This window comes from Chlorocebus sabaeus, chromosome 16, assembly GCF_047675955.1.
Source record: "Chlorocebus sabaeus isolate Y175 chromosome 16, mChlSab1.0.hap1, whole genome shotgun sequence".
NCBI classification, from domain to species: Eukaryota; Metazoa; Chordata; class Mammalia; order Primates; family Cercopithecidae; genus Chlorocebus; species Chlorocebus sabaeus.
Genome location: NC_132919.1, coordinates 73,534,655 through 73,560,994, shown reverse-complemented (window position 1 = coordinate 73,560,994; position 26,340 = coordinate 73,534,655). Strand labels below are relative to the sequence as shown.

Here is a 26,340-nt window from a genome sequence, read left to right as displayed (position 1 = left end):
TTTCTCTTCAGTGCCAGGCAACAAGCTAGGCATTAACTAGAAAGAAAAGACAACACTTGCTACCACTGCCATTCCAGCATAAAAATTATCCAGGAACTGTGTCTGCTATGGATTTTAACAATATATTATAATTATTTACAATTAAATTTTTGTTTACATTTTAACATTTCAAATTTAATGCAAATGCCTTCAAATCAATAATGTTAACATAACAGCACAGAACAGTAAAGAGTATGCTGTAAGAATTCAACGTTGGGAAAACATAGTAAGTTGTCTCTCTGGTTTTTATTTTTTAATTAAAAATAAAAATATTCTTAATCTTTGATGTGCTTTGTTCTTTATCTGGAATGGCAGCAATAGGAATAAAGATAGATACGCTATCAATTCAAAACAGGTCATTCATTTAATGGCACTTGCATGTGCTACACATAAAACTGTCACCTACTTGAATCCTTATTCTTCCATTAAAAATTTTAAGAAGAGCAAACTTATGAAAGCAAAATAAAACTTAGTGGTTCTGCGGGGTATCAGTTATAAAAGAAGGAAACTTTAGTAAACAGAATGTTCCATTTATTTAGTAAATAAAATGGAACCAATGACAAGATTCTGTATCATGAAAAGAAACAACAGGCCAGGTGTGACGGCTCACGCTTGTAATCCCAGCACTTTGGGAGCCAAGGTGGGTGGATCACCTGAGGTCAGGAGTTCGAGACCAGCCTGGTCAACATGGTGAAACCCCCATCTCTACTAAAAATACAAAAATATGCCAGGCGTAGTGACACGTGCCTGTAATCTCAGCTACTCAGGAGGTTGAGGCAGGAGAATGGCTCGAACCTGGGAGGCGGAGGTTGCAGTGAGCCGAGATCCAGCCTGGGTGACAGAGCAAGACTCCGACTCCAAAAAAAAAAAAAAAAGAAAAACGAAGAGGTAGAAAAAGCTTATAGAAAAGGGTTTCTCCAAGGAAAAAATTTTAGATGGCTGACTACATTCTCAAAAACATTAAATAATGAATTCTATCAATGAATAAATAAGACATCTGAAAAGAAGGGAGAGTATATGGAAAGAAATGGCAGCACAGAAGCATTTAAATTAGAAGCAGCAGCAGTAGAGAAATGAATTTATACTAGAGGAAATTAAACTAATGACATAGATAACAAGATTTAAGTTTGAAAATATCTAAAGGACAAAGTGATAAAAGCAATTAAACATACATTTGAGAGACAGATTCTAGAGCTAAACAGTATTAACTGAGAAGGGAATGGAACAGATATCACAGTGAAGATATAACAGAAAAACTCACGCTGAAAAAATATCTGAATCTAAAAATCAATAGGGTTCACCAAGTACTATGCAAAAATCAATGAAAAGTGAACACTTGGTTTAAAAAACAGTTTAATTTTCAAAGTCAAGATATAATTTAACAAGCAAGCAGGAAGAAAATAAAGCAAAATGAAACAACATCTTACCTACAAAGGAAGAAGTAACATTTTAGTCTGTGACCCCTCCTCTTGAAAAGAGATGTAAAAGACTTCGGAACAATATTCACAGACTTTTGAAAGTGAAAAATTGTAACTACTCTTACAATTGAACGAGTTGGGCCTATTACTCATGGCAAGAGATAACTCACACCATAGGAAACCACTGGTGTCTCCGTAAGAATGTAAGAAAGAACCCATCACACGATTTGGGATTTGGTTTACATGATTTGGAAGAGGGTCTAAGTAAGCAGGGATTCACTCTAGACTGAGTGCTGCAAGAAGTCCTATGAGGCAATTCGATGGGTAGGTATCTCAATAAATCTTAACTATACGGAGGCCAGACTAGAGCAAATCTAAAACTAATTGGTAAAGAAGCAGTAGTCACTCATTTTAACTGAGAGATGGAGATGTTTGTTATTTTGCAGGTAGCATAGTGATCTTGTATGCACTGTGCCTAGGCAAAATTATGGATGCCCTTGTCTCACCTTATTACGGTCTCAAGTAGCTTTGTCTAAAGTTGGTATTCTGTAATATTATGTCTAATAGGGAGAATAACATGGGCTAGCTGTGAGTGCCAGACAACTTCTGGATGTCAAAAGTCGCTCTTTTTACTTTTTTTCCATCAACAAATCTATATACCCACTAAATCTGGTCATGTATAAAGGCAAATGAAAAATTTTTCAGATATGCAAAGGCTCAGGAATTACATTACCCACATACCTTCTCCTAAAAAAAATTAAAACAGACATACATCAGCCAACCATTCCAGGATGAAGTGTTCAAAGCAGGTAGAGACAGGCATTGGAATCATTCAAACATAGAATTAAACCTAAGTATCTGTGGCAAATATTATTCTAAACAGAAGGTAACATAAAATTATTGAAAGAGAAGATACATCAGGTAAAACAAATTAGGAGTAAACTGGATAAAAAAGTTCAAGTTATCCCAAACAAGCAAACAATATAGGGATATGGGCAGAAACATAAGAATGGATATCATGAATTATTTCTTTATCCATATTGAAATTTATATAAATAAATTTAATTAGATTTAACACTTAAAAGTACGACTAGCAGATTCAAAACAATTTATATAATTTGCAAATACTTGATAAATAAAAATCACCCTGGCCTACGTAGGACAGTAAATATATATACACACACACACACACACACACAAACACACACAGACACACACGCACACACACACACGGAGAAAAAAGAAAAAAAAATCAAAGACAGCACAGATACTACAGTAAGATAAACAAAAGATGTCAAAGAAGGAAAGGAATGCTAGAAAACAGCTAATAATGCTGTAGGAAAAGCCATAGATATCAAACACTAAGAGGACAATTTTAAGAAAGGTACACAGTTTACAGGCAATTCAGGCATCAAAATGTGTCATGTGTTTCTGTGTGTGTGTGTGTGTGTATAACTGTATATAATCACTCCCCACTCCGTACCCTTAATTCCCTCCTTTCTGTAGGCTAAATATAAAATAAAAATTCTATTTTTATTAGATTGTGAATTATTATTTATTAGTTGTGAATACAATCATGGCCAAGGGCACCTAGCCTCAAATAATCACCCCACATAATAAAACGCAGCTTTGTCAGAATGCCTAATTTAAGAATAATAATATTTTAGAGAAGAAAAACCCATACCTCAAACTGTGTTACAGCAGCATAGCGCACCTCTCCAGAAGGGGTAGTATATTTACTTCTATAGAAACCTTTCATTTTGTCATTCAGCTCTCCAACAAAATCTATCTTTAAGGTTCCTGTACCTGTGATTGAAGATAAATAAAACACACTTTTATGGAGATGTTAAACACAGTTATCAAAAATATATCCTCAAGACACTATATTCAGTTAGCTATTTACAATGTTCAAATCATTCCTTCTTTTTCAAATATTCCTCCTGGCAATGGAGAGAATATAGTACTTACTAAAGTAAAAGGCAGACTAATCCTAAAATAACTCTTGAAAGTCATGTTTAGGGTTACTGCCTAGAAAGTTATTAACTTAGCCTGAAACTACCAATATGTGAAAAGAAGAAGAAGAAAGGAAACAAACATTTATTTTCAAATGCCTGACATGTGCTATTGTGCATGGTGCTTTTAAAATATATATAATTACTTATAAACCTGGAAATAGATATTGTCCCCATTTTTTCAGATGAGGAAACTGAGGCTCAGAAGCTAAATAACTTGCCCAATGTCATACAATTAGTAAGTAATGAGAATAGGATAAAATGTTTAAGTCCAGAATTCATGCTGTCTGTCAATTATACATGTGAATTGGTCCTTTTACACAACTTCATGCATAGAAAGATAAATGTAGCCAATTATTCTATCATCAAGATAAGACACTAAATGTTTACTCCAAATGGAACACTGATTCCATAATTTTGTAAGGAGCTATAGGGAAGACTAATGATCTGATGAGCAACAGGGCATAAAACAAATTCTTACAAGTCACCCCAATCATTTGAAATCTGACAAAGAAATACATTTAATTAATAAATTATTAAATGCAAATAAAAATACAACTTAAATATGTATTCTATTGTTGTATAAGAGCAAAAATAATTTAGACAAAAAATGTGAGCTTTTTTGAGTTTATTAGTTTCTTTTTACAACATAAAAAATTGTAATTATTATCTAGTAATCATCTGCTAAATACAGATGCACGGCAAAACAGTAATCCCATTCTGTGTTTTACAAATCAAGTCACAAAAAAAGTAGAGGAATGTTGACTTTTTAGTTGATCCTTTTAAAGGCCCTACTTATATCAAGATTTAAAGCATGAGAAGTCTAATAAATCAAAGATAGGGCATGACTATAAAGTAATTAACCAATCATACCAAACTTTTATATCCTAATGTTTCAAATTGTCATTTTGGAATGCTGAAGAGCAATAACATTTGACATTGTTCAAAATGTTATGACTTTCTCTTTTTTTTTTTTTTGAGACAGAGGCTCACTCTGTTGCCCAGGCTAGAATACAGTGATGCAATCTCGGCTCACTGCAGCCTCCGCCTCCTGGGTTCAAGCAATTGTTGTGCCTCAGCCTCGTGAGTAACTAGGACTACAGGCGGGTACCACCATGCCTGGCTAATTTTTGTATTTTTAGTAGAAACGGGGTCGCCATATTGGCCAGCTGGTCTCAAACTCCTGGCCTCAAGTGATCCGCCCACCTCGGCCTCCCGAAGTGTGGGATTACAGGAATGAGCCACTGTGCCCGGCCCCTCTGACATTCTTTTGAATGATCTCAAAGTCAAATATTCATCTTATAAAATTGAATTTGCTTTTGGAAAGGACCAAAAGTTACAAGGAGTCTACAGAATAAGTGAATGACAAACTACAAATTGTTTCTAGCATGATGCTTCAAACTGGTTCTGAAAGTAATTTAAGTGAAAATTTCAGACTTTTAGAGCAAAGTCATCACCAACGAAAGTACTATATTCTTAATGATTCTGAGAAAAACACAACTCAATTGAAGCTTAATTGAATAGACATTTGTAATGTTTATTTTTTAAAAATCAGATATTTGTGAATATCTAAAGAGGACAATGAATACTTTTTTCTTTAAAGAGAATGACAGGTTACTGGGACAGTATATATGAATATAGTAAAATCATTGATAATTCTAAACGATGCTAAAAATTAAACTATAAAGCAAAATTTAAATTAAAAATTTTTAATTTCTATTTTCTTTAGAAATTCACTTAGTTTTTTAAAAAAGCAAATGTATTCACATTAATAAAGTTTGCAAAGAAGGTCTAACAGATTATAAAAACCTACTACCTTTAATGGAAACTATATGATGGAATTTTATGTTACAATTCCATAAGTGGAATTGCCCAATCTGTTTCACTAAGTCAATCAACTGTTAAGATGTTTTTTAAAAAATAATTCATATTTCATGGTAAATCTACTTGCATTTTTTCCTAGTTGGAACAAAAGTGGATTTAAAACTCATAACTAAATAAGAAAGGCTGCTTACACTTTTACTCGGTTTTAAATCTCCAAGGCCATCAAACCATAACAAGATATTGACAGTGACCACTTCCAAAAAGTGGCATACTAAACAAAATACAAAGTATTGGAAACCGAGTTATTACCTGAAATTCAAACAAAACACAAGTTAAAGTATTTAAAAATCATTAATAAATTTAATTAGTGTCACATTATATGATACCAATTACAAAGTATTTACTTACTATTCAAATAGTAGAATTTTAGGGCAAGTAGGAGAAAAAAATGACTTTTTAATAAACTTCATTTATCAAATTTACACCATATTAATGAACTGATTGCCAAATTGTCTAATTTTATACCTATCAATACACAAAATTTACACCACTTCCTCAAATTAGATACCTTATTTCATATCCAATGTGTGAAATATTTATCTGTTTGGGGTTATAAACCTTTTGAAACATACATCAAGCTCATTTATAATGTAAACAACTGAAAAATTGGGACTTCCATCAAAAACCTTAAATGTTTAAAGCTTAGGAGAGTATAACAATTGTAAAACCTGGAGTAAATCTTGAAATACTTTAATAATAAGAAATTTAATGAGCCTACTAAATGCTATAAAAATAAAGAGATTAATTTATACAAAAAGGGAATAAAGGTCTTTGCCTTTGTGTCACGACTTCTTTTTTTCTTTTGGAAATGGAGTCTCAGTCTGTCACCCAGGCTAAAGTGCAGTGGTGCAATCTCGGCTCACTGCAACCTTCGGCTCCCGGGTTCAAGCAATTCTCCTGCCTCAGCCTCCTGAGCAGCTGGAACTACAGGCGTGTGCCAACAGGTGTGACTAATTTTTGGTTTCAGTAGAAAAAGGGTTTCGCCATGTATCACCACTTTTTATTACCTTGTTTTTGACTCTTCAAAACGCTGACAACTACCAGTGTTTCTCCATATAAAAGTCATTCTCAGGACCCTTAGCCACTAATTCTAAGGTGGTTAGACCTTACAATAATTATGGTAATTTAATCACTATTCCAGAATGGTGCCAATTTCAGAAAAGTAGGTTTTACTTAGCTGTATAATAGCTTGCATTACTGTTAAATTTGATGACGCTAAACACAAAGGTTATTAATGTCCTCCTAAGATAAGCTCAGTATTTCCTTCAATATCAGATAGATCACTTGTGCAATCTGTCTTGAAAAATATTAACTTCATTCTTAAAGCAAACCTTGGGAAAATGTGAAAGCCAATGATTTCAAGCAGATATTCAATAATTCAATATTGTTGGCCAGGCGTGATGGCTCACACCTGTAATCCCAGCACTCTGGAAGGCCGAGGCGGGCGGATCACGAGGTCAGGAGATCAAGACCATCATGGCTAACACGGTGAAACCCCGTATCTACTAAAACTACAAAAATAAAATTAGCCGGGTTTGGTGGTGGGCACCTGTAGTCCCAGCTACTCGGCAGGATGAGACAGGAGAATGGCGTGAACCCAGGAGGCAGAGTTTGCAGTGAGCTGAGATCATGCCACTGCACTCCAGCCTGGGCAACAGAACAAGACACCGTCTCAAAAGAAAAAATAGTAATAATGACAATAATAATTCAATATTGTCACATCTGCAAGATAATTTTTCTGTTCTAATATTTATATCAGTTGTTATATTAGCTCGAAATTGTTATACTGGCCAATAATGTCAAAAATTATGTTAAATTATACTATACTAATGGTCATAACCTTCTCTGACTTGTTTCTGTTATTATTTGAAATAGCTTCACCATTTAGCATGTCTGCTGTAAACAGACCTTATCAAGAATGATGCATCTCTTATATACTGCTAATAAATGGCCTCCAATATTGACAGTTAAGGGGAAGAGAAGAAAGGTGCAGAACATTATGTATGGCACAGTGATTTCTGTGTTCTTAAAAAGTATAAATGCTTACAAAAGCAGGGTATTGTTTTGAAAGGAAAATTTCATTTCATTCCATTGAGGAATGGAGACGAGAAAGAAGACAGGGTAGAATGGCAAACAAAATTTCACTGATAGCGTTTGAATTTCAAACTATGTAAATGTACTATGTTTTTGAAATATTTAATTTGAAAAATAAAGATAGCACAATGTGGTGGTTAAAAGTGCAGACTTTTGAGTTAAACTGCTTGGGTTTAAATCCCAGCCATGCTACTTACTAGCTATGTTACCTTGGACAAATTATTTAAGTTAATGAAATCATTTTTCTGCCTTAGTTTATCTATAAAATAGAAGTAACAGAATCTGGCTGGCATACTGGCTCATGCCTGTAATCTCAACATTTGGGAGGATGGCAAGATCCTCACTCTGAGGTAGGAGGATCACCTGAGGCCAGGCATTTGAGACCAGCCTAGGCAACATAACGAGACCCTGTCTCTACAAAAAAAGTTTAAAAATTAACCAGATGCAGTGTCATGTGCATGCAGTCCTAGCTACACGGGAGGCTGAAGTGGGAGAATCACTTAAGCCCAGGAGTTTGAGGCTGCAGTGAGGCATGACTGCACCACTACACTCTAGTCTGGGTGACAGAGAGACTTTGACACAAAAAAAATCCACCTCAAAAGGTTGTTGAAAGGATTAAATAAATTAACATTTTCGAGGCACTTAAAACAGTACTTGGCACAGATTATGTCTCGTGTGTGTGCGTGTGTAATACATATGTTCTATCATGTTAGAAGTTTCTGTCTACTCTTCCCTGAATTCTAGCAAATAAACTGATTCTTTTTGATAAATATAGAATGTTTAACTTTTTAAACTGAATGAACAATGGTTACCATATTTCCTAATGCTGAACAATTCAATCTATGCTTTTATTTTCTATACTGGCTAGATTTATATATCTTTTGGGACTATTTTTAAATATCAGTTTTTAAATATTTCTGCCCCTCACTTATTTCATTTGTTTCTGCTCTTAAACCTTTCTTCTGCTTTCTCCAAGTTACCTTTTCTTTTTATGAGTTTAATGATTAGCTAATTAATTTTCAGTCTTTCTTCTTAACTAAATATCCTAACATTTTATCTGCATATGAAACATGTTTATCCCTCATGTTTCATACGTGATAATTTCATTATTCAGTTCTAAATATTTTCTAATTTCCATAACAAGTCTTCTTTGACTCAATTATTCAGAGGTATAATTTTTCCAAATATATAAGAAGGGATTTTTTTCATTTCTCTTTTTCTATTGACTTCTAATTTTTTCACAGTGTAAACACAGAATATATATAGTCTGTAATGATATAGATTTAAAACTCTAAAAATTTTTAAATTTCTGCCAGGCGCGGTGGCTCACGCCTGTAATCCCAGCACTTTGGGAGGCCGAGGTGGGTGGATCATGAGGTCAGGAGATCGAGACCAATCTTGGCTAACACGGTGAAACCCCATCTCTACTAAAAATTCAAAAAATTAGCTGGGCGTGGTGGCGGGCACCTGTAGTCCCAGCTACTCAGGAGGCTGAGGCAGCAGAATGGTGTGAACCCGGGAGGCGGAGCTTGCAGTGAGCCGAGATCGCGCCACTGCACTCCAGCCTGGGCAACAGAGCGAGACTCCGTCTCAAAAAAAAAAAAAATTTAAATTTCTATCAAAGTAACAGTTCATAGTTTAAAATATGTAAGCTCCAGGTCCTGCTCAACACTATCCTACTCCCCACACCCTGCCCTTAGAAGCAACCAATTTCAAACTCTGTGACTTCTAAATGTCTTGCTTACATAGCTCTTTTTTTCTATGACAGAGATAGTCTTACTCTGTCGCCCAGGCTCGAGGGCAGTGGTACAATCACGGCTCACTGCAGCCTTAAACTCCTAGACAAGCAATCCTCCCACCTCAGCCTCCCAAAGTGTTGGGATTACAGGCATGAGCCACCACACACAGCCTATTTCTTCATTTTTCAACTTTAGACATTTTCTCTTTACTGTAGAAAGTCATGCTTTAGCTAACCCATCCCCCACTCCAATATCTTTTACAAAGAATCAAATTTTCCATGACCTTGCAAATCTGAAAATATCTTTATTATACTCTGAAATTCAAAGTTGGGCTAGGCATGCAATCTTAGGCTGAAAATCAGATTCATTTTGTATTTTGAATGAACAGCTTCATTAGAGTCTAAGTTTCCACTGTTTCTAACGGTAAATCTAGGACTACTCTGATTCCTAAATTGTAAAGGTAGTATGCTACCCACTTCCCTCCTATTGCCCCCTATGCCAGACAGGAACTTTTTGAGAGTTTTACTTTATCCTAAAAGTTCTAGAATTTGAGTCAGTGTGGGACTTTTTACATTTTTTAAGCTAGTCTCAATGTTGTACCTTTGCAAACTGAAGGCTCCTGCTCTATCAGTTCAAGGAAAATTTCTTGTCTTTTTCAAAATTTCTCTTCTGGCCAGGTGCAGTGGCACACGCCTGTAATCCGAGCATTTTGAGAGGCCGAAGTGAGCAGATCACCTAACGTCCGGAATTCGAGATCAGTCTGGCCAACATGGTAAAACCCCAACTCTACTAAAAACACAAAAATCAGCTGTGGTGGTGCATACCTGCAATCCCAGCTACCCAGGAGGCTGAGGGAGGAGAATCACCGGAACCCGTGAGGCAGAGGTAGCAGTGAGCCAAGATCGTACCACTGCACTCCAGCCTGGGTGACAGAGTAAGACTCTGTTTCAAAAAAAAAAAAAAAAAAAAAATTCCCCTTCCCATTTTCTCTGCTTTCTGTTTTACTACATGGATGTTGGTTCTGCTGGACTGGTTCTCAAATCTACTTTTCTGTTTTCTATCTGTTTTTCCTACTGCTTAGAAGTTTCCTCAACTTCATCTTTAAAACTTCTACTGGGTTTTTTATACGTATTATAATTTTCAAGTTTTCCTGCTGTTAATTCTTCCTATCTGATGGCATTCTGTCCTGTCCTTGTTTAATGAACGCAATGCTTTCTCTTAACTCTCTAAGGACAGTAATTAGCTTTGGGATTTTTTTTTTTTTTTTTAACTTTCTTTAGATTTGTCTTTGCTTCTTCCAACTTCCTTTATTTCTGTTATACTTAAAGTTTTGCTTTTTGCCCTATCTTTAATTAGAAACTTTCCTCAAACGTCTGCTAAATGCTACCCCAGGGACTCTGGGATTGGTATGCTATTTGTTTTGGCCAATGAAATGTGAGTAGACATCAAGTATAACACCATCATACAGAAGTTTTATTTTTTATTTTATTTTTTATAGAGACAACGTCTCACTGTATTGCCCAGGCTGGTCTCGAACTCCTGGGCTCAAGCAATCCTCCCGCCTCAGCCTCCAAAAATGCTGGGATTACAGGTGTAAGTCACCACGCCTGGCTATGCAGAAGTTTTAAATGTGTCTTTGTGGTCTAGCTTTCTCCCCATACCTAAGCCTCTGCCCTCTGCCATGCATGATACAGACAGAGGCTGCTCACTCACTACGGTCCTGGAAAGACAGTTGGGAGCCAAGTGGAGCCAGCAGAGTTGGTGATATGGCTGCATATGATCAGCAGTCTTCATGGCTCATGTGTAAGAAAGAAATCTCGTGGTTATAAGCCACTAAGATTTGTGATCCTATTTGTGGGTTAAATTACACACATAAATTTATATATACATAGGAATATTTCTAGACAGATTTACCAGACAACGGAAGTAGAAGAAATCAGAGAATCTCCCTCCTTTTCATAATATATTCTTCAATAGCTTTTAACACATGTTCATGGCAAAACATTTTTCATTTTGTTTTGTTTTTTGAGACGGAGTCTCGCTCTGTTGCCCAGGCTGGAGTGCAGTGGCACAATCTCAGCTTACTGCAAACTCCACCTCCCAGGTTCATGCCATTCTCCTGCCTCAGCCTCCCAAGTAGCTGGGACTACAGGCACCCACCACCACACCTGCCTAATGTTTTGTGTTTTTAGTAGAGATGGGGTTTCACCATGTTAGCCAGGATGGTCTTGATCTCCTGACCTTGTGATTCGCCCACCTTGGCCTCCCAAAGTACTAGGATAACAGGCGTGAGCCACTACGCCCGGCCCATTTATTTTTATAATAATTACACATAAAAGGCCTCCAAGAGCACTGAAATAAAAGACTAAACATCTCTGATTTAAGTTTTTTTCTAAAAATAATTTTATATTAATTCAATAGAATCTCAGTAGGAAAATTCTGAAAATCAGATAAAAGACATAAATAAGAATAAAAATCACCAATTATGTCAATACCCAGACATAACCCAGACATAATTATCATTTTATTTGTGCCATTTAGAGACATGATTCATCACCTTAAATATGTAATTTTATATTCTGCTTTTCAATTTTACATTGTAATAAGCACTTTACAGTGTTAAGAATTCACAAACCTCACTTTTAATTGCTAAGTATATTTTACTATATAGATATGTCATTCCTGGCTTAATCATTTTCTTAGTGTTGAACAAATATATTAATTATAATTTTTTACTACCATAAGTAATATCTCAGACACATCTGGGCATAAAGTATTTTCTGTATTTATGACTTTTCCTTGGGATATATATATTCCTATTAGCAGAATTGCTGGGTCAAAAGACGTGAGCATATTTAGGCTCTGGATATATTGCCAGGACACTTTTCAAAAAAATTACATGGATTTATACTCCCCCCAGCAATATCAAGGCAGCCATATCATTGGGAATTTTAAAAATTTCAGCTCACATGAGAAGCAAAAATTTCTCGTTACTAAGAGGCTCAATATCTTTTCACATGTTTATTAGTCATTTACATTTTTTTCTTTTGAATTATCTGTTCCTTTTCATTTGTTCATTCATCAAAGTCTTAGTACTTCACCAACTGATTTATATATAATTTCTTCCACATACACTAAGCTCAGAAAGTCTATTTCTTTGTGCTTTTATACCTAACAATAGTAACATATCAACATATCTTTCTTTCTGTGCACTCTGTAACATAATACCTATCTGATCTCTGGTTGTACATTAAAATCATCTGTGACCATGCACTTCGGGGATTTGGATTCAATTAGTAGAAGATGGGGAGCTAGGTAAAGGTATTTTGTTTGTTTATTTTAGACAGAGTCACACTCTATCACCCAGGCTGGAGTGCAGCGGCACGATCTCGGTTCACTGCAACCTCCACCTCCTGGGTTCTGGCGATTTTCCTGCCTCAGCCTTCCGAGTAGCTGGGATTATAAGGATGCACCACCACACCGGGTAATTTTTGTATTTTTTGGTAGAGACGAGGTTTTGCCATGTTGACCAGGCTGGTCTCTAACTCCTGGCCTCAAGTGGTCTGCCCACCTTCGCCTCCCAAAGCGCTGGGATTGCAGGTGTAAGCCACCACGCCTGGCCTAGGTAAAGGTATTTTTAAAAAGGTAAAACTGAAAAACAATCCATTACATTCTAGAGTAGAATGATCTTTAGTTTTTGTCCTGTTTTTCTCGGCTTGTTTGTTTAAAGAGAACATAGAGTGACAGGAGGTGGAAATCTTGCTTTTCGTAGCCCAACTTCCGTAGAAGGAAATGCTGGTGGCCCAAAAGTTGCAATAAAACTCTTTAAAAAGCTCTTAATATGGCTGGGCACGGTGGCTTATGCCTGTAATCCCAACACTTTGGGAGGCCAGGGCGGGCAGACTGCTTGAGATCAGGAGTTCAAGACCAGCTTGGCCAACATGGTGAAACCTTGTCTCTACTAAAAACACAAAAAAATTAGCCAGTGTGGTGGCAGGCGCCTGTAATCCCAGCTACTCAGGAGGCTGAGGCAGGAGAATTGCTCAAACATGGAAGGTGGAGGTTGTAGTGAGCCAAGATCATGCCACTACACTCCAGCCTGGGCAACACAGTGAGACTCTGTCAAAAAAAAAAAAAACAGCTCTTAATACTTTATCTGTTAATAACAATGAGGGAAAAAATGGCATGCAATAAATTTCTCTGGAAGAAGTCAGATGTCACTGTATTCATCATGAGATTTTACAAAAGCCATGTCTCTCACCTGTTTGCAGAGTACTAGGGAAAGACAAGGTGACTTTTTCATCCTCATTCTGATAGTTAAATCCTGTAGCATGTATTTCTGGAATAAGAAAAAAAAAATTACTTCACAATTCTGACTGGCCTGACAAGAAGAAATCAAGATTGTAACATTTTCAAAAGCAAAATCTCTACAAAGACTAAATATTCTTAATTTGGTGAATTAAGTTCCTATTAGCAAGAGTTTCATTTCAAATTAGCCTATTCTAGGCTGCATTACCTACATTAAATATGCTCCTTAAAAATAACTACAAATTCTTTATAAATTCACAAATATCAGTGATGTACAAGAAACAAGGCTTTATAAATGTGATGCTTTTCTATCAGATTCCTGTGTGACAATAATATTGTGATATTGCCATCTTACTCATGAACATTTGAGACGTGGCAACTTGCCAAGATTTCAGTGGTAAAGATACATCAAGAAAAGGTCTGTTCCCCCAAAGATAAGTAGCAATTCAAACTAAGATATAAATCATACCCACTTCTGGTAAAATTCTTTGTTGTGGCTGGGCGCAGTGGCTCACACCTGTAATCCCAGCACTTTGGGAGGCCAAGTCAGGCAGGTCACCTGGGGTCAGGAGTTCAAGACCAGCCTGACCAACACAGAGAAACTCCGTCTCTACTAAAAAATACAAAACTAGCCAGTTGTGGTGGTGCATGCCTGTAATCCCAGCTACTTGGGAGGCTAAGGCAGGAGAATCGCTTGAACCCAGGAGGCAGAGGTGGCAGTGGGCCAAGATCGCATCATTGTACTCCAGCTTAAACAGCAGCAGCCAAACTCCGCCTCAAAAAATATATATATATATGATTTGTTGTTACATTAAAACAGGTGTGCAAATTGAATTAAGGCTTTGACTTACTTTCTGCCAGGAATGAGAAGACACTGCTTATTTGACTTATTTGGATGCTTGGACATGTTAGGGAAATAACCAAAGAGACCAACTTCCAACTATGTCCTATCCCCATTCCAAATGAAAAGCTGGCCAATCAGGCCAGAAACGATGGCTCACACCTATAATCCCAGCATTTTGGGAAGCCAAGGAGTGTGGATCACCTGAGGTCAGGAGTTCGAGAACAGCCTGGCCAACATGGCAAAACCCCATTTTTACTAAAAATACAAAACTTAGCCAGGTATGGTGGCAAACGCCTGTAGTCCTAGCTATGTGGGAGGCTAAGGCATGATAATTTAGAATCACTTGAACCCAGGAGGCAGAGGTTGCAGTGAGCCAAGATTGTGCCGCTGCACTCCAGCCTGGCTGACAGAACAAGACTCTGTCTCAAAAAAAGAAAAAAAAAAAAGTATAAGGGATGATGTAGAAAAGCTGGAGCATATATTGCTAGTGGGAATGTAAAATGGTGCAGCCACTTTTGGAAAACAGTTTGGCAATTCCTCAAAAGGTTAAATATAGAGGTATCATGTGATACAGAAATCCCATTCCTAAGTATATATCCAAGAGAAATGAAAACACATGTCCACATAATGTTTGTATACAAATGTTCACAGTAGCATTATTTATAATAGCCCCACAATTAAAACAACTCAAATGTCCATCAACTGATGGAATAGATAAAATGTGGTATATCCATACAACTGAATGTTATTTGACAATAAAAAGAAATGAAATAGCTGACACATGCTACAACGTGAATAACCTTGAAAACATTATACTAAGAAACCAGCCACATATTTGTCCATAACAGGGCAATCTATGGAGGCTGGTAGATTCATGGTTGCCTAGGGCTAGGTGATAGAGGGGAAACAGGGAGGGTACTTTCTTTCTGTAGAGTAAAAAAGTGTTCTAAAATTGATTCTGATGACGGCTGTATAACTCTGTAAATAGACTAAAAACTACTGAATTGTATGCTTTAAATATTAATAGATTACATGTATGGTATGTGAATTATACATCGATAAAGCTATTATTGAGGCGGGGAGAAGGGAAAGTATTACAGAAAGACAAGGGAGGGGAGGTGGGCATGAGTACCTTATCAGTCACAGGATGATATGGGTAACAATGATTCAGATTACGTAACGTATTACAGGCAAGACGCCCATAATTCTTCCTTTCTTTTATGAATCACCCAAACATAGCATTTCAAATGTTTCTATTGTCACTATGGTTCACACATTTTTATAAAGCCAAAATCTCTACAAAACCAATTAAGAAACTATAATTTCAGATTTTAAAAGGCCTTTAATAAATCCTCGAATCAAATCTTCCTCATTTTATAGTGAAGAAAATGAGACGTATAAAGTTAATGGTTTGTCAAATGTTAACTAGCTAGACTACAACTCAGTTTCCTTACTTCTATTGCCAAAATTATTCCTACAGTCATAAGCTAGCTCCTAAATTTGTTTGGTTTTGTTTTGTTTTTTTGAGACAGGATCTCACTTTGGTTGCCCAGGCTGGAGTACAGTGGCGCTATCTCAACTCACTGCAGCCTTTCCCATCAGGTTCGGGAGATTCTACCACCTCAGCCTCCAGGGTAGCTGGGACTACAGGCGTGGGGTGCCACTAGGCCCATCTAATTTTTTGTGTTTTTAGTAGACACAGGGTTTCACCATGTGGCCCAGCCTGGTCTCAAACTCCTGGACTCAAGCAATCTACCCACCTCAGCCTCCCAAAGTGCTGGAATTACAGGGGTGAGCCACAGTGCCTGGTCCAGCTCCTAAATTTGAATAGAAATCAAATTTGACAAGAATCACTTCAATGCTTAAGAATGTTCCTTTCTGGGCTGGGTGCGGTGGCTCACGCCTGTAATCCCAGCACTTTGGGAGGCCAAGGTGGGTGGACCATGCATGCGTGGTGGTGCATGCCTATTAGCTACTCGGGAGGCTGAGGCAGGAGAATCGCTTGAACCTGGGAGGCGGAGGTTGCAGTGAGCCGAGACTGCGCCATTGCACTCCAGCCCGGGAGACAGAGTGAGACTCCGCATCAAAAAAAAAAAAAAAGAAAGAAAGAAAGAAAAATACCTACAGCTATTGAATAAAAAGGTAAACCACCCAATTTAAAAATGGCAAGACTTACACTTCACAAGCGAAAATATATAAATGGCCAAAAAAAAAAAAAGCACATAAAAAAAGTGTTCAACATCATTAGTCATTAAGGAAAGGCAAATTAAAATCACAACGACATATCACTACACATCCACTATTAAATGACTGACAAGGCCGGGCGCGGTGGCTCAAGCCTGTAATCCCAGCACTTTGGGAGGCCGAGACGGGCGGATCACAAGGTCAGAAGATCGAGGCCATCCTGGCTAACACGATGAAACCCCGTCTCTACTAAAAAATACAAAAAAACTAGCTGGGCGAGGTGACAGGCGCCTGTAATCCCAGCTACTCGGGAGGCTGAGGCGGGAGAATGGCGTAAACCCAGGAGGCGGAGCTTGCAGTGAGCTGAGATCCGGCCACTGCACTCCAGCCCAGGCGACAGAGCGAGACTCCGTCTCAAAAAAAAATAAAAAAATAAAAAATAAAAAATAAATGACTGACAATAAAAATGTTGCCCAGGGCCAGGCATGGTGGCTCTTGCCTGAAATCCCAGCACTTTGGGAGGCCAAGGCAGGAGGATCGCTTGAGCCTAGGAGTTCAAAACCAGCCAGGGCAACACAGGAAAAATAAAAAAAAATTAGTCAGACATAGTGGCACAAACCTATGATTGCAGCTACTCCAAAGGCAGAGACAAGAGCATTGCTGAAGCCTACGAGTTTGAAGCTAGAGTGAGCCCTGAGCATGCCACTGCACTCCCATCTAGGTGACAGAGTGAGACCCTGTCTCAAAAGAGAAAAAAAAAAAAATGTGCAGGGTGTAGCACAATAACTAGAAGTCATGCTGCTGGTGCCTCTTTTACGATTCAAAGACCGCAAGCATTTTCCAACCCCAGGGTTTCTGAAACTGCTTGCAAAGTCTTTCTCCAGATATCTAAACACTTTATGTCATTCAGGCCTCTGCTGAAATCACTCTTTTTTTTTTTTTTTGGAGACAGGGTCTCACTCTGTTGCCCAACCTGGAGTACAGTGGTACCATCTCAGCTCACTGCAACTTTGACCTCTCAGGTTCAAGTGTTCCTATCAACCCAGTCTCCCAAATAGCTGGGACTACAGGCTCCCACCACCACACCCGACTAATTTTTTTATAGACATGGGGTTTCACCATGTTGCCCAGGCTGGCCTCAAACTCCCGAGCTCAAGCGATCCTCCTGCCTCAGCCTCCCAAAGTGCAGGGATTACAGGCATGAACCACCACACAAAGCCTCAAATCACTTTTTTTTTTTGAGACGGAGTCTCGCTACGTCGCCCAGGCTGGCATGATGTCGGCTCACTGCAACCTCCACCTCCCAGGTTCAAGCGCTTCTGCCTCAGTCTCCCAAGTACCTGGGACTACAGGCGCACACCACCACGCCTGGCTAATTTTTGTATTTTTAGTAGAGACAGGGTGTCAGCACGTTGGCCAGGACGGTCTTGGTCTCTTGACTTCATAATCTGCCTGCCTCGGCCTCCCAATGTGCTGGGATTACAGGCGTGAGCCACTGCACCCGGCCTCAAATCACTTATTTAAAGATCTGTTTTAGGCCAGGCGCAGTGGCTCAAGCCTGTAATCCCAGCACTTTGGGAGGCCGAGATGGGCGGATCACGAGGTCAGGAGATCGAGACCATCCTGGCTAACACAGTGAAACCCAGTCTCTACTAAAAAAAAAAATACAAAAAAACTAGCCGGGCGAGGTGGCGGGCGCCTGTAGTCCCAGCTACTCGGAAGGCTGAGGCAGGAGAATGGCGAAAACGCAGGAGGCGGAGCTTGCAGTGAGCTGAGATCCGGCCACTGCACTCCAGCCCGGGTGACAGAGTGAGACTCCGTCTCCAAAAAAAAAAAAAAAAGATCTGTTTTATCAACTTGAAGAACAATCCTCACTCTATACCCTCTTGTGATTTTACAGCACTTATCACTACTTTATATCGCATATTTGCTTGTTGCCTATCTTCTTAAATATCAGAAATGTTGATGCTTGGTTTTGTTCACAGCTCTACTTCCAATGCTAGCGGTTTCTGGCACATAGTGTGTGTTCTGTAAATAGCTGTAGAATGAATGAATCATTCAAAAGCAACAGACTAAGTAATTATGTCATGGAGATCATTAATGTTACTCATACGAAATATATTAATGAAAAATCACATTTACTAATGTTATGTGAATAGAGACATGGCAAGGGATAAAATTTCCAGTCACAACATAATATATGGATTCAAATAAGGATCTCTCTCAAACACCTTAGAAGATAATAATTGCTCTGGAACTGTTAGATTGTCAAAGAGTAGAAACCCATAAATATTGAAGATGCATATGAGAAGTCTGAGGAGGTTTCACTGGAGAAAAAAGTATTTCTAAATTAATGTTTACATTAATACTAATATGCAATTAGTATATATATTATAGTAATACATAATACTGATGATAAATGAATATTCACTAATAACTAATATAGTTTGCAATATATTCATATTTGGAAATGTATACATATGTAAATTAAGCATTGTAAATAGCCACTTTATATAGTGTATCAGTACAACTTAAACTTGATCAAAAACTTTTTAAAATGTAATATGACGGAATCTTATAAGGTATACATGATTATTCAATTCACTAAGCCTCTGTTTCCACACCTATAAAATTAAAATCATATCATTACCTAATTCTTTCTTTTTAAAATTGAGAGAAAGGTCTCACTATGTTGTGCAGGCTGGTCTCAAACTCCTGGGCTCAAGCACTGGCAATCCTCCTACCTCAGTCTCCTGAGTAGCTGAGATTATAGGAGTATACCATTGTGCCTGGCACCTGCTTCTTAATTAAAGATTGGGGGCCAGGCACGGTGGCTCACACCTGTAATCCCAGCACTTTGGGAGACTGAGGTGGGAGGATCACTTGAGGTCAGGAGTTTGAGTCCAGTCTGGCTAACATGGTAAAACTAAACATAAGAAAATTAGCAGGGCACAGTGGTGTGCACCTGATCCCAACTGCTTGGTTGGCTGAGGCAGGAGAATCGCTTGAACCTGGGAGGTAGACGCTGCAGTGAGCTGAGATCGCACCACTGCACTCAGTCTGGGCAACAGAGTGAGACTCCATCTCAAAGAAAAAAAAAATTATGTAACACACACAGCACAGTTTCTGGTTATTGTTAAGAAACACTTTTCAGGGCCGGGCGCAGTGGCTCACGCCTGTAATCCCAGCACTTTGGGAGGGCGAGGCGGGTGGATCACAAGGTCAAGAAATCGAGACCATCCTGGCCAACATGGTGAAACCCCGTGTCTACTGAAAATACAAAAAATTAGCTAGGTGTGGTGGCACGTGCCTGTAGTCCCAGCTGCTCGGGAGCCTGAGGCAGGAGAATGGCGTGAACTCGGGAGTCAGAGCTTGCAGTGAGCCGAGATCGCGCCACTGCACTCCAGCCTGGGCGACAGAGCGGGACTCCGTCTCAAAAAACAAACAAACAAACAAAAAAAACATGGCATTATAAAATGACCATAAGCAAAATCAAAAGAAGAATTAAATACTGGGGAAAAAAATGCTCCAACTCATGATGGAAGGTTAATTTCACTCACATATAAAGACATCGTTTTAAAAAATCAATAACAAGAATAACACTTCAATTAAAAATGGACAAATATGAATAAATTACAGAAAAAGGAAATACAAATGGTTTTTTAAATATAATGAAAAGATTTTTTTTACAATTAACTAATTTTTTTTTACAATTAACTAAAGTTGGTATTTCACTAGGACGATTTAGCAGATGAAAAGGGTTTAAGTTTAAAACACCATTTCTTCTTCCTTATTACATTTCACTTTTTAAGGTTAGCCCTCTAGAAACACATACATATATATACACACACATACACTCTGCATCAAAAAAGCCTTCCTACATTAATACTTGAGCATGATAACCTTACAATGAAAGGTAAATCATTAGTTGAATCTTGTGGAGAAAAATCAAATTGCTTTTCCTCTGCTCTTACACCACAATCATCAACACAGTAGACTTCTGTGACCAAATGTGTGGGGATTTCTCCCCACCAACAAGCAAGCAATCAGTTCTGCAGCAGATACCACCAGCTGAGCACCTTCTAATCCAATTCAATGTTAATGCTATCTACCTGGAAATAGCATTAGATCCCACAGGCTGAGAGAGGGCTCAGTCCCACAAGACTTTCAGACACTAGTTGTAAGGCCAGGCCTCATCCAGAACTTCTCACGAACCAGCTTCAAGTCAGTATTCCCATGATCCCCTTCTTAGGTTTGATTAATTTGCTAAAGCAGTGCCCAGAACTCAGGAAAACACATGTACTGGTTTATCATAAAGAATAGTACAAAGAATGCAGATGAAGAGGTGCACAGAATAAGGCATGTGGGAAGGGGTGCAGAGACCTCATACCCTCTCTGGGTGCACCACTCTCTAGGCCCCTTCGCATGTTCAGCTATCCGGAAGCTCTCTGTACCCTGTCCAGGACTTCACTGGACAGTCATGACCGAAGCACGGATAACCATGTAGAAATATGATTGGACAAAAGTAGGATCTAATGCTAACAGACTGAGTGGGGAAACCCAGCAAGGCCTCTCTGTTCAGATTCTTCTTGGCCTCTCTGTGCAACATTCTTTCCTCCCAAGTATGGGACAGGACCCCTTCTGAAATGGGGGTCTTATGACCTCCAATCAGACAAGGTAGGTCAGATCATTTCTTTGTGGTCAGCTCCAAGACAGAATGTTGGGGGATGATTAGAGTATATTTTTAGTTTATATGGCCTGCTTGGGGAGAAAAAGGAGCAGGCAAAAGGCAGGCAAGAAAAGGTCAGAGAGAGATTGCTTTCTGAAGCCTGCTTCTGAGGTCTAAAGTGCCTCAACATTATTACAAAAGACCGTCTTTCACTTTTATTGTTCTGAAGTTGTTCCGAAGCCACTTCAAAAACCAAGAATAAAAGGCCAAATATTTCAGCAAAATATGTTTATTGTTTTAGTTACGTAGGAAATAACAGGGACTATGGGTGTTCTATGACAGAAACTGGACAAAAACCAACATATATATCATAATATCATAACTACCCCCAACCATTTTTTTTTTTTTTTTCCGAGACGGAGTCTCTCGCTCTGTCGCCCAGGCTGGAGTGCAATGGCCGGATCTCAGCTCACTGCAAGCTCCGCCTCCCGGGTTTACGCCATTCTCCTGCCTCAGCCTCCCCAGTAGCTGGGACTACAGGTGCCCACCACCTCGCCCGGCTAGTGTTTTGTATTTTTAGTAGAGACGGGGTTTCACCGTGTTAGCCAGGATGGTCTCGATCTCCTGACCTCGTGATCCGCCGGTCTCGGCCTCCCAAAGTGCTGGGATTACAGGCTTAAGCCACCACGCCCAGCCCCCTTTTTTTTTTTGAGACGGGGTCTCACTGCATTGCCTAGGCTGGACTTGAACTCCTGGGTTCAAGCAATCCTCGTGCCTCAGCCTCCCAAAATGCTGAGATTGCAGGCATGAGCCACTGTGCCAGGCCCCCTTTATGTCTATACATGATAAAACTTAATCACATAGAAGGAGGTATAGGGAAAATGAGAAGTACAAGATGGTATTCTCAAGAGGCCACATTAAAAAAGATTGAAATTGGCCGAGACGGGCGGATCACGAGGTCAGGAGATCGAGACCATCCTGGCTAACACAGTGAAACCCCGTCTCTACTAAAAACACAAAAAACTAGCCGGGCGAGGTGGCGGGCGCCTGTAGTCCCCGCTACTCGGGAGGCTGAGGCAGGAGAATGGCGTAAACCCGGGAGGCGGAGCTTGCAGTGAGCTGAGATCCGGCCACTGCACTCCAGCCCGGGCGACAGAGCAAGACTCCGTCTCAAAAAAAAAAAAAAAAAAGATTGAAATTTTTAAAAATAGCTGAAATATTTATTGCTTACACCATCTATACAAGCATCTAGTGGATTCTGTCTTGGCATTACATTGAGATACAGAAATAAAATCTTCTAAAATTCCAGTATCAGAAGTGCCAAGTCAACCGTACTTCAAATTTTCCTTTACAAATTATCTATTTGAAACTCAGAATGTGTTTTCCTCCAAGCCACTGCTATACTTAAACAACAAGTAACCTAAATCACAAAACGCTATATAGCCCACATATACCAGTGTAGCTCAGTACTAGATCAAACACATTGTGAGGTTTTGTTTTTTTATTCAGATGGCAACTTTCCTATCATATTGTTTATGTGGTTTTAGAAAGCAGTTCATGGTGCACAAAAATAAGGTTCACAGTTCAAAGAAGGCCTACAGTGACCACCTGCTACTTGGAACATACTTTGTTTCTCCACAACGCTGAAAATAATGTTGCAATGGGAAAGAAAACACACCATTCTGGAGGATATCCAAGGGGGATTCAAGTTAAAAATGGAACCAAGAACTTACTTTACTGTAAAGTTTCAAGGTGACCTCCTTCTCACCCTAGGGCATAAAAAGCCAATCAGATATATGCATAGTTACAGTTCAAGCAGTACCTATACTGACAGTCTCGTATTTTCAAATAGATTTCATATTTATATAACATAGTGATGGCCCTATCTTATTAGGCTATCTAAAAAGTCTAAAAAGAATGAGTATGTGCCAAATATAAATCTGGTTCAATAGAACCAAAAAATTCCTTCTAGGGTGCCCCTGCTCTTAATAAATGACTGTGAACTATTTCGTTAAAATCACTCAGGATTCTGGACCAGGATTTCCATTGATTATGTGGTCTTACACTGTTACTTAATTTGTCTAGGTCTCAGTTGATCTTTTTTTTTTTTTTTTTTTTTTAAAGGACTTCATTTCAGGTAATGGAGGAGTATATAACTCAAACTAATTCTCTCTCTTCTACTTGACACCCACAAAACTAAAAAAGCTGGAAGGAAGGGAAAACCTCTTCAAAGAATTATAGAACAAGATAAGGTGATCAAGATGAAGAGGAGGATGAAATTCCATAAAGAGGAAGCTTTGCATTCTAGGCCGTTTTTGCTCTGGGGTCATTTGCTGATCTAGCAGAGATATAGCAGATTTGGAAGTGAGGCTGTAGGCCCAGGGACAAAAATGAGAATCCAGGGCCCATCAACACTGGAGGCTTTGTGGCTGGGTGGGCACTGTGAGGTGTAAGCCACCTCACAGCGTGAGCCACCACACACGGCCGCAAGACCCTATCTTAACAAAAAAAAGAAGCCGGGAGCGGTGGCTCACGCCTGTAATCCCAGCACTTTGGGAGGCCGAGGCAGGAGGATCACAAGGTCAAGAGATCAAGACCATCCTGGCCAACATGGTGAAACTCCATCTCTACTAAAAATACAAAAATTTAGCCGGGCGTGGTGGCACATGCCTGTAGTCCCAGCTACTCAGGAGGCTGAGGGAAGAGAATCGCTTGAACCCAGGAGGCAGAGGTTGCAGTGAGTTGAGACTGCGCCACTGCACTCCAGCCTGGGTGATAGAGCAAGGCTCCGTCTCAAAAAAAAAAAAAAAAAAGAAAGAAAGAAAAAGGAAAAAGAAAATATACCCTCATAGACAATCCTTTTTTTTTCCAGCTGCTTAGTCAATAAGTTCATTGCCTTTATCTGAAAAATCCTCACATACAATTGTTTGATTTAGCTCTCAGCAGCCTCTTCTAAGCTCGAGGAAGTTTGCCTTCTTTTGAGCTACCCAATCTTTCTTCTGGGGAAGGGACATTTTGGGACTGTTCCACCTCTTTGTTTTAACTTCTTTCCTCCTTTCCATGCCAATCCTACTGAGAAGCCTGCCGGCCAGCATAGGCTGGTTCAACATACTGCAGCATAATTTGTCAGGTCAACCTTCATACCATATTTTGGCAGTTTGTGTGCATTCACTGTGCAGATTATCATATCCTCTTCTATATGGGTGTAAGCAACTTGACAAATGGTTTCTGTTTGTTACGCAAACTATCATCCTGTAGTTGGGTGTGTTGTATTTATTTTTATCCTGTATCACCAAGCATTTCCAAGCATAGCTATCAGTTTTATCCTCTCATCATCTTCTAAATTTCACTTGGTATCTCTTAAAGTAGGCCACATTCTCGACAATTTTAACAAACCCCATCCTAAAGAACAGAGATGACTTGACACAGTCCTCTCCCTCACAGACAATCTTAAAAGCACATTAGATACAGTTAAAGAAAGAATTCATGAGTTGAAAGATAAATCAGAATGAAGATCCAAAATAAAACACACGGTGGCAAAAAAGATTAAAAACACAGAGGAGGAAAAAAAGATGCAGGATACTGTTAGAAAGCCAAACATAAATTTAAAAAAGCATGTAAAAAAGATACAATTATGGCAGGGCACGTTGGCTCACGCCTGTTATACTTTGGGAGGCCAAGGCAGGCAGATCACAAGGTCAGGAATTCCAGACCAGCCTGACCAATATGGTGAAACCCCATCTCTACTAAAAATACAAAAATTAGCCTGGCATGGTGGCGCACACCTGTAATCCCAGCTACTCAGAAGGCTGAGGCAGGAGAATCACTTGAACTGGGAGGTGGAGGCTGCAGTGAGACAAGATCATGCCACTGCACTCCAGCATGGGTGACAGAGCGAGACTCTGTCTCAAAAAAATAATGATGATAATAGTAATAATAATTACAGTTGGACACGGTGTCTCACACCTGTAATCCCAGTACTTTGGGAGACTCAGGCTGGAGGACTGTTTGAGCCTTGGAGATCAAGACCAGCCAAGGCAACATAGTAAGACCCTGTCTCTACAAAATTTTTTTTAAATTAGCCAGGCATGGTGGCACACATCTGTAGTCCCAGGTACTCAGAAGGCTGGGGTTGGAGGATCACTTGCACCCAGGAGGTCAGAGCTGCAGTGAGCTGTGATTGTACCACTGCACTCCAGCCTGAGCAACAGAGTGAGACCCTGTCTCAAAAGAAACAAACAACAACAAAAACACTACCTGTTAAAAAACATGGAAATCGCCACGTGCAGTGGCTCACGCCTATAATCCCAGCACTCTGGGAGGCCAAAGCAAACAGATCACCTAAGGATAGGAATTCAAGAACAGCCTGGCCCACATGGTGAAACCCTGTCTCTACAAAAACACAAAAATTAGCCAGGTGTGGTGGTGAATACATGTAATTCCAGCTACTTGGGAGACTGAAACAGGAGAATCACTTGAACCTGGGAGGCAGAGATTGCAGCGAGCCGAGATCTAGCCACCACACTCCAGCATGGGTGACAGAGCGAGACTCTGTTTCAAAAAAAAAAAAAGTGGGGGGTGGGCTGGGTGTGGTGGCTCACACCTGTAATCCCAGCACTTTGGAGGCTGAAGCAGGTGGATCACTTGAGGTCAGGAGCTCAAGACCAGCCTAGCCAACATGGTGAAACCCCATCTCTACTAAAAATACAAAAAATTAGCCAGAAATGGTGGCACAAGGCTGTAATCCTAGCTATTTGGGAGGCTGAGGCAGGAGAACCGTTTGAACCTGGGAGGCAGAGGTTGCAGTGAGCCGAGATCACACCACTGCACCCCAGCCTGGGCAGCAGAGCGAGACTCTATCTCTAAAAAAATAAATAAATAAATAAATAAAAATTAACTAATTAATACAAATAAAAACCCACAAAAATTAGCCAAGTATAGTGGCGTACACCTGAATTCCCAGTTACTCAAGAGGCTGAGGCATGAGAATTGCTTGAACCCAGGAGGAAGAGGTAGCAGTGGGTTGAGATAGAGCCACTGCACCCCAGCCTGGGTGTCAGAGTGAGACTCTATCCAACAAAAAAAAAAAAAAAAAACATGGAATCAAAGGGGAGAAAAGGATTATAAAGGGGCATGAGGAAATGTTCTG

At 39.3% G+C, this 26,340-nt stretch overlaps 1 protein-coding gene across 4 annotated transcripts in view; it reads right to left on the bottom strand.

Annotated features, from left to right (window-relative positions):
- The window catches only part of NPEPPS (aminopeptidase puromycin sensitive), a 98,822-nt gene that overhangs the window by 44,786 nt on the left and 27,696 nt on the right, over positions 1 to 26,340 (bottom strand). For all 4 annotated transcript variants that reach the window (XM_008012946.3, XM_073005374.1, XM_008012947.3 and 1 more), the window contains 2 exons: positions 13,448 to 13,525; positions 3,142 to 3,263 (listed from right to left, as the gene is read on the bottom strand). In XM_008012946.3, coding sequence (XP_008011137.1) covers positions 3,142 to 3,263; positions 13,448 to 13,525 — 200 coding nt within the window. The remainder of the gene's footprint in view (positions 1 to 3,141; positions 3,264 to 13,447; positions 13,526 to 26,340) is intronic.